Below are 17681 nucleotides of genomic sequence, written 5' to 3'. Positions count from 1 at the left end.
TACATATACATAAACTATATAATCTATATATTTCTTGAAACAAAATTACAATTAAACTCTTAAATTAAACTTAAATTAAACTTAAAATCAAAATAAAATTAAAATTAAAATTAAGATTAATATATGTAAGCTGGAATAATCTATTCTAAGCTGAAATAAGGCAAGGATTAAGAATAAATAATATATATAGATATATATATATATATATAAATATTTTTTATAATATTGAAATATAAAATGATATTTATATATTTACCTTCATTAGGAATAATGAATAGAATAAAGTAATAAAATATTCGTGCTTTTCTTTTTCTCTCTTTCTTTAATAAAAAAATTACACACACGACTATATAATATATAGTCTTCTCTCTGATAGGAATCATTAAATAGTTATTACGAGAGAATTAAGACAAATTTTTACAATATCACAGTTTAAACTGTGCTATCATATTGACCGAGTGACCAATCAAAGAGCCTTTAGTTTTCCTGACCAATAGGCAATGTGATAGGCATAATGTCACGCAATTGGCTAACGGATAGAGAATTATTAAAGTCCCGAAAATTTATCTATTTGACAGCCAATCGCGTGATATTATGTTTATGTGTATTTCTTGCTGGAAAGCTGTCGGTACTCGGTATCATATGGTTTGCAATGTATACATGGCACTTACAGCAAAGTGTCAATCGAGGATAAAAGAAACGTTACGTTAAATCATGGATAGTGGTCAAACGAACAACACGAGCTCGCAGTTCATATCCTTCCACGATTTCCCATCGATGAGCCATGCCGGCAATACTGAGGGACAAGCGAATACTGGAACTTCCACTAATCAACCTTTCAATAACCTGTCAAATGATTCTACGGGTATCGGCATCGTAGAAGATCTACAAGGAATTCCCGATAAAACCGATGGTTCGTAATGTTTAGAAAAATCTTATTCAATTTGTAATTATGTTTAGAAAAATCTTATTCAATTTCATATCGATAAGTAAATCTCGTTGTAATTTATATGGAATTTAAACAAAGCCTTGTTTGTTCTTCCTTTATTTTTTAGCTCCTGCTCAACGCAACTTTTGGACGGTCAAATATTATCAGAAATTCTTCAATGTCAGTACAAACGATGTATTAGAAAGACTCAAGCGATCTATGGTACCACATGGTAGTGATAATTATCTTATAACGCACATAAGACCAAATCCAGACTTATATGGGCCCTTTTGGATATGTGTGACTTTGGTATTTTCCATTGCAATCAGTGGAAACATGGCAAACTATTTACAGACTGCCAGTTCTGCCAAGTATCATTGGAAGTATGATTTTCACGTCGTCTCGTACGCAGCTACTTGTATATTTTTATACGCATGGCTTCTACCATTAGCCCTATGGGGTGCATTAAAATGGACTTACAGTTCAAGAAATACTGAAGAAGAATTAATTGAGGTTTTTTTTATACAACATTTCTCTTTGCTTTAATCTCTCGTATTACCTATCACATTACCACATAATTTTCTTTGTTTCTCAGTCTTACGCTGCTCCAGGATTGTTAGAGCTTTTATGTCTATATGGATATTCCTTAAGCATTTATGTCCCGGTTGCTTTTCTGTGGACAATTCAAATTGGTTGGTTGCAATGGAGTCTAGTCATATTAGCGACATTTTTATCTGGAGGAGTTTTACTACGATCGTTATTACCAGTGATTGCAGGTAAAAGATATTATTGTCATTAAAATAGATAAAAACTAAAAGAATAGTTTAAGTCAAATAAGTTAATCTAATATAAATAGAAAATGTATGATGTATAATAGGTGAAATAAATGGATGTAATAAATGGTTTTACAGGTAAACATAGAATTATATATATTGCCGTAATTCTGGGTATGCATCTACTGCTAGCAGCAGGGTTCATGTTGTATTTCTTTCACGTGCCGGCTAAGAACACTGTGCCAGCCATGGCTGAAGTAGTAGCTTCTACGCAAACTAATATGTTGCATAAAGTAACACAAAATAATAGCTATGTAGGATCTACACCTTAAAAGTCATCTGGACGCAGATCTGACGATAGAGCGATTTTTGAGACTATTAAAAAGATATATATCGGATATTGTTTCATTTAAAAGAATATTATATAGGTCCGATTTTTTACATATATCAATCAATGAAATATCGCACACGATACTGATCAGCATATCGATCTTTGTTTATGTAAAACTATATTGTGTAATATTTATATTATGATGATTGAAATAATAAGCAAGTTGAGAATAAAGAATATCCTGATCCCTATATATGTGAGTATTTAAAGGAAAAAAAATTAAATCTATTTATATAATCTCGTTCTCGACAAAATAATCTTCAGATGATGCTTTTAGGGTAATGATATATACGACCGGGAAAGAGAGTGTCTGGTTGATTTATTTCACAGCCCTACTGCAATATAGGGGCGCGTTACATCAACGCAACACACATATCATTTACAATCATACGAAATAATCTCCACGACGTTGTACATAATGCGTGACCGCGCGGTATTAAGAGTATACTTATAATACAATAGATTATTACATTATTAATCGCACATAATTCATTAGTATCTTGCTCATTTACCATTTACCAATGTGACAAAAGGCAACATTTATTTTGTAATTGTATCGTTAATGTTATTATTATCGTCGGTGTGTTTAATACACATATACCATGACAATCGTAATTCGCTCGCCGTTGCGACGGAAATCACGTAATCGCAGACAATGAATGGTGATGTCGTCAGTAAGTATGTCGATAAATACACATGTTGCTTGAACCAGCCGCTTTGATGTCGCTTCGGTTTCAGAAAATTTTTGCATTCTGCGATAGGGTCGAAAAAAAATTATCAAAAGCTATAGACAAAAAATTTGCTTTCTAATAGTGCGTCAGGAATAATAAAATCGCGATAAAAAAAATCCAAATTTCAAAAATTATATATATATATGATTCTTTGACAGGAAAATCATGTTCTTCGGAATACGTTACTATATTGAGAAATCGTCTCGATGAGATTCACTTGCAAGCCTTGTCGATGTGAGCGTCATATGTATTTATGTATGTATAAAATACGAGAATTCTACGGATAAAAGCCTAGAATATATATATATATATATATATATATATATATATATATATATATATATATATATATATATATATATATAATTATACCTGGAGCCGAGCACCTGTCTCTGCATTATACTACCTTCGGTTGCGTAAACTCGACTGTATAATGTCTATTTCTTTTTATTTTTGACAAAGCAAACACCGCATTTTGAAATACATGGACAAGTTGCGTTCGATTATCGTATTAAAAGATATTGGCTATTAATTGCAAGTCGAAGTCGATTAATTCTAGATGTAAAATGAATTTTCTCTCTCTAAATATATATATACACACACACATATATATATATATATATATATATATATATATGTATGATATACAGAATAGCTATGTGCATTTATATAGCTGGCGCGTATTTTAATAGACATACACATTTATCTTATATCAATATGATATATGAACAAGGAATCTAATTTTGTAATTTGACAAGGAAAAAATCAAACACATCGTACTTCTAAGCATACGATGTTTCCTTCCTTTTCGTTTCTATTTTTTTTTCCTTTTTCTGTGAAGTGACGGTGCTCGACGACGAGGCTGTAACGGTGTCAAAATTTACAGCTAGTGCTCACAACGACTTTGGTCCGACGTGTTTACGATATATTGCAGTCAAAGATTGCGCGAATAGGCAGGAACGATAATAATAATAAGTTAATAAATCTACGACAGTCTAGTATCGAGTTACACACTGCTCCTCTTTTTTTTCTATTGTTCTCTATTATATTTTCAACCATACACACGCAACGCTACTTTTTTTCCCCCTTTATGATCTTTAAATAAATACATTTACATGTTTCGTTACTGTGCCCGACGGGCGAAATCGGTGAAATACGTTTATTTACAATATTTCACGCCCTGCCGAACACGTTATTATATAATAATATACACAATAATTATTTTGCTCACGTGTGCGATGGGATGCTGGCGTGTAAACGTCTCGCGTTAACGTATTACACACATAATATATATATACATATATATATGTATATATATATATATAGTTTTTAATATGTACCCTGGTTTTATCAATTAATATATTATAACATACGTATATATATAACAATGCTTTCTCGTAAATTGACTCGTTTATTTCATACAATATCGGTCTGCCGTATATATGTACATGTTTTAATATACATATGTATATATATATATATATATATATATATATATATATATATATATATACACAACCCACCGATATTATATAAAGCACACACGTCCTCTACGAGCAAACTATACATTTGTATATGTGTACTCTATCATACTCCTTTTTTTTCATTGGCATTCAGTCGCATGCTTAGTTAATAACGTAATTTGATTTACGTAACAATATGTATGTATATAGGTATTACGTAACGTATGTACATATATTGAACTGGTAGTTTCGTAGTAAGGAAAAGTAGACAATGGACAGTGTAGAATGAGACAAATAACAATCTTGTATTCAATTTTTTTATATAAAGTGTAATTGATCGAAATATAGCAAAAGTAATTTTTCCCTCTATATGCTAAAATTATATGTATATAATATAGTTTACTCACGGATCTCTGATTTATTTCCATGCACGTTGTTTCAATTAGAGAGAATTTCTAAAGTTCAAACAGCGCAATTAAATATACATTTGTGGAAAACTCACATTTTTACAACACGTAAATTTACCATGGATGTTTATTGGTTTTTTTTTTTTTTTTTTAAGAGATATTTATAAATTTTACGAAAATTTAAAAGTGTTGTACAAACTTTCTCTGCGCTATTGGCTCTTTGCTGCTATTGGGTATAATGTTTAATTTTTTCCTTTTTTGTTAATTTTATGTACGAGATTTGATAGCATTTAGTAAAATCTGTGGCTAAAAGTGTAAAGTCAAAAGAGAGAATATAAAACATGAAAAATATATTTCTTGAAAGCAAGCGGATAGTTTTGCATATTTTTTTACCAAAAATTTTGGAAGCTTGATATGTTCTTCTGCATCAGGGAATCCAATTGTATGCACAAAATTAATCAAAAACAGATATTGCTTTAGAAGAATAGAAACAAGTTCTTTGAGTAAAACATTTTTAAGTAGTTTAAGAGATTTGGAAGTTATTCTAGACGACAACAATTCTTGTCTGTAATAATCTAATATAGGACTTGGCCGATACGAAGAGAAGAAGCTATACATTATTACATACATTTCGTATCTTTCAGCAAGATACCGCACTACTCTCAAGAAGTCAATATTTCTTTGCCAACACATTAATATATTAGAATAGAAATCCTTATATCCTAATGATGGAAAACTATGTAACTTACGACAAACAATCTCTATCTTACAGACATTCAATTTTTAACATTCTAAAGATCGGTTGCCATATGCGGATATTTAATGTGGATTCTCAAATGCCCTATGACTCTATCAAAAATGTACAATCAATATCATTCTATAGCTTGAAAATGAAGAAAAGAAAGTCCGTATCCTTCGATCTATAGGAAATCCACCCGTCATTATTATAATCGGCAAAAATTGCTATGAAATTTCAAGCGCTGAACGTCAATGTATCTATACAAGTAGGATAATAAGCTACAGAATCACATTGGTTGATCTCTAGTTACACTGATTTTTTTTTTTCTTTTTTTTCCAAGTCATGTGACAGCATAGCAAAGTACAGAATTTGACAAAACGCGCGCCGAGACAAAGCATTTACACTGTAATCTCTAATCACGTTTATCTATTCGTGGATTCGATGCAGCGTCATATAAAAAGGGACGATTCGTGAGAGTTTCGTGCCTAACAAATTTATCGTCTACCTATTAAAAACGCGCGAAGCTTTTTGATCGACGTTTCATTTTGATCACTTTCTTTCGACGAAACAATTACTTTGATTGCAGACTTACAATTATACGTATAGAACAGGTACGTAAGAGTTAAAGAGACTTCTTTCTACATCTGTCTTGCCTTTCCATTTTCGAAATCGCTGCGTTGCTATGCTGCTACTTGATAACATCCAGCAAAATGTGAACAGTCGATTTTTCAGGCGCGACAAGCTGACTTAGGCGTATTTAGTAATTGCTATTTTTTTTCTTCAGTTCTCTTTTGACTAATTGTAAGAGTCACAAATATCGATATAATTGACGTTTACGTTGGAGCAAATCAAAGATTTCACAATTATGCCAAGCTCGAACTCCGATTTACTCCATCCCAGTGTTTTTCTTGTTTAAGAATAAGCAAAGCTGATATTAATTTAAGAAAATCACACTTGTGTAAGAAAGTAACGCCCTTCCACTTGTTAGGAAAAACGCTTTTATCATAAAAGAGTGGAAAACTCTCACATAGAAAATAAGAGAAATGTGATTTTCTAAATATAAAATGTTTTGTTCCGATTTGATGGTTTGAATTATTGATAAAGACAGTAGTCACAACATGTGTCAATTAAACATTGTTGAGAAAAAAAAATTGGAGTACGTTTGACTCTCAGTCCAGCAAAATAAAAACTTTTACGGAGGACGCAGGAAGTAGAGACAGTAGTTTACAGGAGATTTCGTTGGTTCGAGTTGAATATTGATGGAAATGGGAGCTGTTGAATATGCAATCCAGGAGAGTGTGTTAAAGAAGAAGAAGAAAAAAGAAGAGTGCGCTTAAAACACTACTCAACTCAGTTCACAGATTGCCCGCGACGATGCGTGGACATCCGCATTTATTTACGAGCTAAGACACAGTGATGTATGTACCGCTGCGTAAACCCGATATATGTTAATTAATCAAATGCGTTTTTCTTTATTTTTTCCCCCATAATCTTTCTCTTCATCATTTTTGTATTAATTTTCTTTCTTTTCTTTTTCTCTCTCTTCCTTCCGCTCTGACGTGTTGTTTACATTGCATAGTAATTCGCGAATACACTTACTACTCCGAATTACAACGGAGTCTCATTGATCACCTTAAGCATTAGTCTTTAGTGTTTGATTATTATACTACAGTAATATACAGAAAATCGTGGCTCGCACGCCGACCGATCGCTCGCGTCCCGTTCTTCACTCCCGTCCTGATTTCGATTCAGGCCAGAACTTTCAGTGGAGTTCGCAAACGAGCGAATAAACAGCCGGGACAGTTAATCAATATGTTTGATAATTACAATACACTAAATATAATCGGCTCGTGTGTGTATTAAAATATAAATATCAAATAGACTTCTTACGCCCACAGGATATATGCACCTTAATGTCGATGCACGACTTAAAAAATTCAGAAACGCTCTCTATAGTCGATAAGTAAGTCGTCACCGATTATAATCCCTATTATCGGAAAAGCGACAAACTCGTGGCTATCGAAGGATTCCAATCCGTCTTACTTTTTTTTTTCCTTTTTACTCATCTTTCGCGATATGCACACTTTTTATCATCATTCCCTTGATAATCACGAGCTGTATTACGACGATTAGAATTTTTGGTAGCTTAGACATACGTTCGGTGTAATTAATTTGCCAAATGTCGATCGCCGCGTCGATCGAGAGCTGATATTTTTTTTTTTTTTTTTTTTTTTTGTAATAATTTGATTTGTCAGATATAATAATATTAATAAATATTGAAAATTAATTATACGAATCAGTTTTCATCATTCAATCATTATCCGCGTCAAAAAACGAGCGTATCCAAATTTCGGATCTTTATCAGAGTAGCTATTATGTAATTATTTCCAATTGAAGATGAGTTTGATGTGACTGACGAGTTCCGATTGACAAAATCGCGAATTTGATCGCGATATCATTTCTTTAGATTGCTATGAATCTATATCTTGTTAAGATGCGAGCGAATCCGAGCCAATCACACTTTACTACATTTTTAAAAATTTCATTCCGATCAGAAACAATTCTAAATAGCTACATAATAGCTCCCCAGAGAAGTTTTGTTCGTCCCGATCTGTGATAATTTTCATTTATTGTCAGTTAGACGGCAATCTCTCAATTCTCAGTCGATGCGACGATATTAACAACTTGGCGGTCGTCGGCTTTTTCTCTACACTACGCATACCTTTTTGTTGTTAAATATATGTTTCAGTACTCTAACATTCGTCGATGACATTGATTCGACTGCGTGCGCAAACTATTTCCGAGGCCAAACTAAATCTACGCTTTGTACTCTGGTCGACCTCCGGAATAATCCGTCACACGTACATAAGCTTTTTGTTACATAATATGAATATTATTTATAATATATATGGATGTAATATTTATAATATATATATTATACATATATATGTATATGCAGGTATGTGTGTATATACCTATCTATGCATATGTATCTATTATTTATGTATTTATATATGTAGAAGTGTATACATATATGTATATATTATATATATATATATATATATATATATATATATATATACATATATATTAATACATACATATATATATATATACACATATATATATATATATATATTCGATGCACATTTATCGATTACCTAAGTACGGATTAGTACAGATACGATCGCGAAGAAGAAGTGACATTCAGTAATGTCGGTGTCACGGTAACGCAAGGCACGCTCTATCTAAGTCTACTCTAAATCTCTTAATTAGAATTTCTTTTTACTTTGTAATAGTAACTATGTTCTTGCTAAAGACACTGTTCTATGTTGCTTTAACTTGCGTTGTATTTTGCATATATTCACACACGCGCGCGCATACACACACACCCACACATCAATTATTTTCATATATTTTTTCAATCAGATAATTATACTTTTCAATAAATTACAAAAATGGACAAGAAATATATAAAATGTATGTAAATAATTTTACCGTAAAAGTTGCCGTCAATATTTTATATACATTAATCAACGATTAAAATGTGTATGAAATATTGATTGCGATAATAAATCAAGAATAGAATAGCTTTTAGAAAGAGAAAGAGCTTGCGAAAATTTATCGTATTTAATATAACAAAAAAAAAGATGGTCCAATATCAGCTTTCGATTCTAACAGCTGATGTTCAAATATAAATGGCAACAAATTACAAGAACAAATTTGTAGCAACATTACGTTTCACATTATTAAATTTGAAAATAACAATCAAATAATAAGCAACATTAATATCTTATTGCATTACGCGATACACATCTGTACCAAAGTGACTCGAGGTGATTAACTGTTCGTCAGGTATCCGTACTTAGGTATTCACCATGCGTGTGTCTGTCTCTATACATATATTGACGAACGAATCTGCAAAAGGGCCACCATATATGCAAGCGGAGAATTTTTGGCTCAGCCAACGATTACAATACTTCAAGAGACTTCTTGAGAAAGCTTAAAAACACTCTATACACTTAATAATCATACTTTAGAAACTTCACTTTACTCGCCACTTGGACAATAAGTCGGGGTTACTATATTCTTGGCGTATGCGTGTATATGTGTGTGTGTGTGTGTGTGTGTGGTCGAGAAAAAAAAGATCCACGCGCGAACGAGCTAGAAATACCGATAACATTTATCGGCTTATCGTGACGATTTGATTAAATGATAATTTCGCGATTTCCAGAAATTCCAGCTCTTAAGTCACCGCGCGTAGATTCTTCGTGATGTAATGTAATTGTAGTGTGATGTGTGTTTGTTCATACGAGAAAGAGATTTGGCAGATAGTATATTAATATCGATGACTTTAACAATTTATTTATTCGGCAATACGTATTACGAATGTCGCTTTTAATGATTATCATATATATCGACAATAAGTCATTAATAAGGCAACGCTATGAAAATTCTTTTCCGAAATAAGTCAAACAGATTGAACGATGAATAAATGATATCAATGTAGATATAATTATATGTGATATTTGATAATTCAAGTTTGCATTTAGTACAGTAAAAATGACCATGTCAGACTCAGCTATTACGAGGATTTTCCTCGTAAACCAACAAAAGTCGCTTAATTAGCTGTCTAGATAAAGAAATTTGGATAAGTTGAAGAGATATTGAAACACGTGGGAAAACGTAATTGATCGATATTCAATATTGAAATTTTGCGGAGAATTTATATGATGCGATTGTACGTACGATGTGAGGATAAACGATACTTGTAATCACGATGCCATTAAAACGATGCATCAATAATTACATAATACAGCTTGCGTCACTACTATCATCATAGTACAATTAATATACACGAAAGGGACATTGATTTAACACGCGGTTAGGTATAAATACGTAGCGTAACAATTGTATTTTATCGTGATAAAATGCAGTGCAAGTTCGGCTTATCATCGTAAAATATAAAAATCAAAGTCAGACGGACATCTTTTCGCACTCCTGCTATAAATTTGTCTCCGTGTTACGTTGATTATCTCGAGTTTTTAAATAGTTAAGGAAATCGTGTCTAAATGTGTCATGAGTAGCAAAGAACTAAATACTGCCCATCGTACTACGAGGTATAATTAAATATATGCGAATTTTTTTTTTCCTTTTGCTGGATACTTAGAAGAAGACGACGAGACACTTGGGTCCCTTCAACGTGTCTACGTACCAAAAGGAGACTCGAAAGAGCAAAAAACGACCTGCGTCTGTAAAAAAGTCCCTTAATTACGCACGTCTCTCTCCCCCTGTCTCTCTCTTTTGATTTTACAAATACGAGTACAATAACGATCGATTTCTGTCTGGTCCAATGCATACAAGCGATCCTACGACTAAGAGTTTGCAACTGGATCGTCTTCTACGTTACGTTAGGAAGAAAGTCTAAAATGTTCGATTTGTAAAACATCAAATTTACTACCGACTCGTGGAGAGAAATATTTTCCATAATAAAAAGAGACACGGCTAATTGTACATTGCCTCTATCAGTCACGCGTAGGTGAAATGGCTAGAGAATCTAAACAGTGATGTGTCTACGTACGAGGATACTCTCTTTCTCTCTCTCTCTCTCTTTCTTCACTCTACGACTAATTTTTATAATACAGCATTATGCATAAATCTTGATAAACGTATATATAGTACAAGTCCCACCGTTAATTATTATTTGCCGTTACATTACCATAGTATAATAGTGAACATTAAGAACATTGAAGAACAGTCGGATAGTCTCGCCGTTCCTATTACCTTATTATACAATTACCCGCGCGATAAATCTATCTATTTCTTTGCTTCTCTAATCGGACTTCATTTATTCTAGTAACGACAACTTTTAGAACTCTCTGGTCTAGTCAACTTCCATATTAAATATTCTGCTTTAGATAAAAAATGTCAAGCTCTCTTAAATTTTAAACATATATAGGATTGCCGTTCTTTTTTTTTCTAAAGACTTTTTTCATTCTCACATCAAAAATTTTTACATTATTTTAAATCCGAGATGTAATACTGAGTTTAATCACAAATACTTTTACTTTCAAAAAAAAATAAAATAATAAAATTTTAGGATATTCACGAAAATATTTAATCAAATACATTCAAGTGGACACTTGAGTGGGATATGCGACGTTCAATAAAATTTGACAAATTAACTCGATTTATTGAGGCGTAGCCCGGAAATTGTTTAGCTAATAATTGTCTATTACTTGCAAATGTGGTCCGATTACGACGAGCAACGTAGCAAATAGAGAACCTAAGAGAAATGTTTAATAATTTAATTAGCACAATATCAATCTTCTCTATTAACTCCAAAAATATGTTATTCTTTCCTATATACTTTATATATATATATATATATATATATATATATATGTATAGCTACATATCTACCTTTTTCTCTCGTGAGAAAGTTAGTGTTATTTTGTTTACAGTGATAACATATCTTTATACGAACTGTCCCGTACAACGCGATGAATATTACAGTCCTAACAATGAAATTGTAAGCCTTCCCCCTTATCCTATTTTCTTTTTTTCTTTTTTTGTTTACATTTGATCACTTTTACACAAATATCTTCTCATGCTAAGCACATCTAAGCGTTTCTCAATTTTGCAGTGACTTTAAATAATCTGCAACCCAATACACAAGAAATATATTGGTCGCGCTTATCATCCTTTTTCTTTTGTGTGTATATGTATGTGTGTGTGTGTGTGTGTCTTGTGTGCCTGCACAGGTTTAATATTAAAACTATCAATTTTCTTAATTGAATAGTTTCAACCTAAAAAAAACCTGTTTTCCGACAATATTCGCGATCCAGCAAATTTTTCCTGCACCGACGCAGAATCAACTTGGAGATCCCATGTTAAATAAATCTATCAGACACACAATCTCATCACTTTAGGCACTACACCTAAGACTAATATATCACCTCCCCCCCCCCCAACCTCCCCAGATGTAATAAGAAACATATGTACATATTTCAAAACGATTCAAAAAAACTAGATACTTTACACCTAATGTGTTATTATCATACTCTATCCGAACGAAAGGACTATGTAACTGTTACAGTTGCGATTGTATATGTATAAAAGTTTAAATAATTATTTTTCTTTTCATTTTTAAAAGACCCGAGCTAGTTACATGTAAACCGTATTTATATCACAAAGAAATTTAGCAGCTTTACATTTGTAACACGAAATAACTTTAACTTTTCAAAAAAAAAAAAAAAAAAAAAATTTATACATTTTGAAAAAAAATTTTGCACATTTTGAATAATATTCCGATCGGTAAGAATTAATGTTACGACAAAAGAAAAGAACGGCGAAAGTTCGTACGTTAGATTTAGTTTAGACCGAAGTAAAAAAACAAAAAATCGTTCGCAAAATTGCCAAATAATCGTAACATTATACATGTGGATCATCATGAATTATTTACCGCAACAACGTATAATCTCTTCCTCCTTCTCTCCTATATAATTAATACGTTAAGATTAAGATACAACTCCTCTACATACTTTATATCTCGCGATATATACGTCGGGCATGTGAGAAAACCCGCTCAAAGTTAATTGCGCACGAATATATACACATATATACATATATATATATACATATATATATATATATATATATATATATATATATATCAGCATTATAATAAAATATCACAACTAGAACCATCGATACAATTACGGTATCTTTTACTTAATTTTTCACACAGCGTTTTATAGCGTCTCTACTTCTTTTTATTTAGATAGCTTATTACGTGTAGTCATGTGTATGTATGTGTGTTTAATTAATTAGCAACGTGTGATGTATGGTCTGAAATGACGACGAGACGAAACGCAAACACGTATTGACCGACGATCGATTGAAAAAAAAATATATACAGACAATATACAATATATCGATACGATGTAACAACGAAATCAGGTCGACCTACTGTAGGTGGTCCGCGCGCGTACGTTTTTTGTACCCTTTAAAATAGTCGATATGTCACCCGCTTAAAGATTTCCGCTCTACCGCGTTTATATTTCTTTTATTACGTACCCATAATCCCCTGAAGAAAATAACACTTTAGCGAGATCTACGATAATTCGAACGCCACATCGTTTCTCGATAATCGAAATCCTATCGTCAGTCAAGACCTGCTCGTAAATGGAGTGAGAAGAAAACGTGACTAAAATCCGTATCTAACGATACGTATATACGAAACGTATACGAAAAAGAAGCGAAAAAAAAAACTTATCGCTACGCGTGCTACGACTACTATAACTCACGCACATACACACATCCAACATTATTACGCGTAGAGGGGATGAAACCTAAAGATATGACTTTTTTTTTCTTCTCACGAGTCTCATATGGAGAAGGGTATATGGTATAGTTTTAATGCGACGCGAGTATCTCTATACTGTCATACGTGGAAGCATGTATACATGTATGTATGTATGTTTGTATGTACATATACAATTGGGCGTGAATTGATCAATTACGTCAAAACCCAGGGATGAATATCAACACGTAACATGTTTTACGATGATTGTAACGCGTTTCGCCGACAGCGCGTTCAGTCTATATCGAAGAAAAAGAAAAAACGACTTCCCAATCTATTTATATCCTTTTCTCTTTTCCCGTTACAATTAATAATTATCCAGTGTAAATATGATTATTCGTTAAACAGGCACATCGAGTTGGTTAAATATTTCTTTTTTTTTTTTTCCGTACAATGTAAACGTATCGATGCGTATACGAAAGAGGGTATCGGGCAAATCGCTTAACTTTAAGACAAGGAGGGATAAACTGTAGCATAATTGTAGAAACAAAGAAGAGCAAGAAGAGAAACAAAGAGGTCTATATAGACGTCGCTTTTTTTTTGCCGAAACAAGTCCGACATCGTTACAGATTTACATCGATTTATCTGATGCCTCTCGATATAAAGGCACTCGAGAGATTTTGCGAGGCTATCATGGACCCGATAGCCGTAACGGCCCTGCTCTATAAGTTAAATATAGTTAAATTGCAGCTGTATATATCGTTTGTCGCTTACTTATTGTATCACGTAAAGGGTTCTCTTCTCATGATACCGGTAACATGTGTTTAAAACTCCGTTACACCCCTACACACTACACTTATATATTTATCTTTATTTATATATATATATATATATGTATGTATATATATATATATATATATATATATATATATATATATATTCTGTAATTTTCTCCTCTCTTTTCTCTCTCTCTCTCTCTCTCTCCCTTTTTTTACTCTCTTTCACTCTCTTTCTCCCTCTTTCACTCTACGTGTAAAATATCTCTAATTAAACTCTGGACGTGAATCACTCTAAACAACATACCGCAATTAATCCCATATACGCCGAATATTACCGTGTTACAACTTTCTATACATTTATTAATAGAATTAGAGCAAAACAATGCCTAAGCGTTATTCCATAAAATCACGAGATACATGTATTAGCAGTTGCGTAAAATGACGCTGATACTTGAAGAACCATGTATGCGTATCGCGTATCTACGCGTATACCGCCTGAGAATGATGATACCTATTTTCTAGAAATAAAATGAAAATTAATGTTAGATACTGACTTTAGTTTAGATACTGACATAGAAAATGCAACGAGGAAGAACGTGATTCGATGAGAAGAACGGAATTGTGAAAACCAGTTTCATGAAATCTCTACATCTAAAAGAGAACTACATTCTCTCCTTCTTTTTCTCTCTCTCTCTCTCTCTCTCTCTCTCTCTCTCTCTCTCTCTCTCTCTTCCTGTCTAAACATTATTATTATTATTGAAAAAAAAATCTAAGTACGCGGAAATGTATGCAATATACGATTGTGATATCTCCGCGAGAAATTCTTTAATACAAGATCCACTATTATATTTTATTGCTGTTTGGCATTTTCACGCATATATAGGATGTGTTACTGCCTTTCTATTTCCTTCTCAACATTTGAAAAAAAAAATCTGTCGACTCCTACTTTGAAAACAAAAACTATCGCTTTCTCCAAATATCATTCCTTTCCCTGTTCTTTACTGATTTGTGCAATGTACTTACTTGATGCGTACATTTTTTTTCTTTTTTTTTTTTTAAATACAGTTCTCATCAAAATGCAAAGGATTACTGGAGAAAGAAATATTAATGAAAAGTCACATTAAACCTATATACAATTCATGAATCCTTCCAAACTGTGGTCACTATTTCACGTTTTAGACCATAAACTTAAGGCAGATTGCCTGTAACATACTATTTATACAATTTAGAACAAAATATTAGGCATGAGAACAATGACGATTAGTAGCAACGATAATGAGGATGATGATGAGACGTTAGAGCGATGAAAATGACGTTGACGATGGAAACGAACGATTGAAAATAATAACATAGGAATAAAATAAATAATAGAACTGTTCCAAAAAAGGCACGTCAAAGCTTTCGTCAATTCGGATGTCGTGCAATCATCTTGATAGATTCGTGACTTGATTCTAAATTTTTTGTGTATTATTGTTTTGACGAGTACTCCTCACACGACTATACTTATGACAACCCGAATAATTCTATATATATATATATACTCGAATCTATCTGAAATTCCGAATATGTAATATAACTAAATAATATGTGTGTGTGTGTTATGTTAACGTATACTTGTGAGTAACACGCTGCAAACTACGAAGAATAATGTGATTACCTCGTTAGGCTTGAGTACCCGTTATGAATAAAATATCATAAAAGACTACAGCACACTATATCCCATAGCGAAATTCTTAATACGATCAAAAATCTCACGAACAAGAACAAAATCGCGATCTTTATTGCAACGATCGAGAAAAAAAAAACCTATAAAGTTCGTTAAAATGATTCCGTTAAGGAGGATTAAAAATAAGATACTCGCGCGCGCGATATATATATTTTTTAGACATACCGTAAAGAAATGCATACTCATTCGTACTTTAAATTAAATCGCAAATATAAATCGTATATGAACGATATTTGTTTCACAGTTTTACGTGCACGTGATCGACAATGCCATTCCACGTGTATATTTTTATCATCGATATCGATGCTCCCAATCTATTTAAATTACATGCCACAGTTCCATATATATATATATATATATATATATATATATATATATATATATATATATATGTATATATATGTATATTTACAATAGAGAGAGAAACTATGCGCATGTAGGGTTTAAATAGATCCAGGCATAGAAAATTTTGGTCTGTACACATAATGTCCTTATAAACCTCTTACCTTTCGTAGTAAAACTTCGGTATCTCTGGAAACTTACGAAATTTATACAGTATGCCGCATACACCGAGGTATACATCTCTTCGAATTGAACAAAAAAAATAAGGAAAAGAAAAATTGTAATGAGATTTCTATTTATGTACACAATTGCGTGTCAAAGTAGAATAATTCTTTTTTTTTTTCTCATCTCCTTATGAAATTGTCGCAATGAGACGCGATGGAATTGTTTCAAACACAAGAGAGACGTAACAAATATATATAAAGAGATCTAATTACACTGATCTCCTAACGATTCGCTTTCTATGAAAGAGCGGGGATCGGAAGGGAGTGGTCACTGCTTATATATACATATATATAGGACGGATTGTCAAAAATTTTATCTTTAAACACATCTCTACTATTCTCTGCTGCTTTTCATTCGGCAAACTTGCTCGATCGTAAATTCCTGTATAAGTGTGTGCATAATATTCGATTCGTATTCACAAATTGCAACAGTTCGGACGCCCCCACCCCGCTCCGCTTACTGGCCAAGTGCACAAAAAAATATGAAAAATGTGCATACCTTTTTCTCCGTTACATTTAATCGATTACGCATTCGCTGATTGGCACAAGCGGCTCGTAAGTTTCCAGAAAATTCATGCGCGTACTTATTACATTCGCTCGTACGACTCTTATCCACGACTCGATACCGAATAATCTATTCGGTAAACCATAAACCGGAAGGTTGATATTGGTGTTTGGCTGGCGATAGCGGGGCCAATCCATAAACAGCTGTAGGCTGCATATGCGCAGGCAACGGATGTGCTGCGTGACTTGCCAGTAATGGTCTGGCCGAGCTGTGATGAGCTGGCGGTGGCAACGCTCGACTAGAATCATACAACGTTAATGGAGACGAGCTGTAAAAAACGGGATAACGCACATTAGAAAGTCTTCACA

General features: G+C 32.8%; 2 protein-coding genes across 8 annotated transcripts in view; one reads left to right on the top strand and one right to left on the bottom strand.

Moving 5' to 3' along the window:
* Positions 1 to 622: 622 nt before the first annotated feature.
* Positions 623 to 3118, top strand: LOC140664508 (protein YIPF1). Of its 2 annotated transcripts, XR_012046466.1 has the most exons (5): positions 623 to 913; positions 1056 to 1441; positions 1524 to 1704; positions 1840 to 2288; positions 2370 to 3118. XR_012046466.1 is itself a non-coding variant. In XM_072889661.1 (4 exons), exons 1-4 carry the CDS (start codon positions 715 to 717, stop codon positions 2031 to 2033), a joined length of 960 nt encoding a protein of 319 aa, XP_072745762.1. In that variant the 5' UTR covers positions 623 to 714; the 3' UTR covers positions 2034 to 3118. The 2 variants fall into 2 exon arrangements, 1 of the variants encoding a protein (XP_072745762.1); XM_072889661.1 differs by having other exon boundaries at positions 1840 to 3118.
* A 3664-nt stretch (positions 3119 to 6782) lies between these two features.
* Hipk (Homeodomain interacting protein kinase) overlaps positions 6783 to 17681 on the bottom strand; it is a 34630-nt gene continuing 23731 nt past the window's right edge. For all 6 annotated transcript variants that reach the window (XM_072889646.1, XM_072889649.1, XM_072889644.1 and 3 more), the window contains one exon: positions 6783 to 17641. In XM_072889646.1, the coding sequence (XP_072745747.1) occupies positions 17443 to 17641 (199 nt within the window). In that variant the 3' untranslated portion in view covers positions 6783 to 17442. The remainder of the gene's footprint in view (positions 17642 to 17681) is intronic.

The sequence above is a fragment of the Anoplolepis gracilipes genome, chromosome 4 (assembly GCF_047496725.1).
Source record: "Anoplolepis gracilipes chromosome 4, ASM4749672v1, whole genome shotgun sequence".
Taxonomy (NCBI): Eukaryota; Metazoa; Arthropoda; class Insecta; order Hymenoptera; family Formicidae; genus Anoplolepis; species Anoplolepis gracilipes.
The sequence above is the reverse complement of the archived record's forward strand: the minus strand, read 5'-3'. Positions and strand labels throughout refer to the sequence as shown.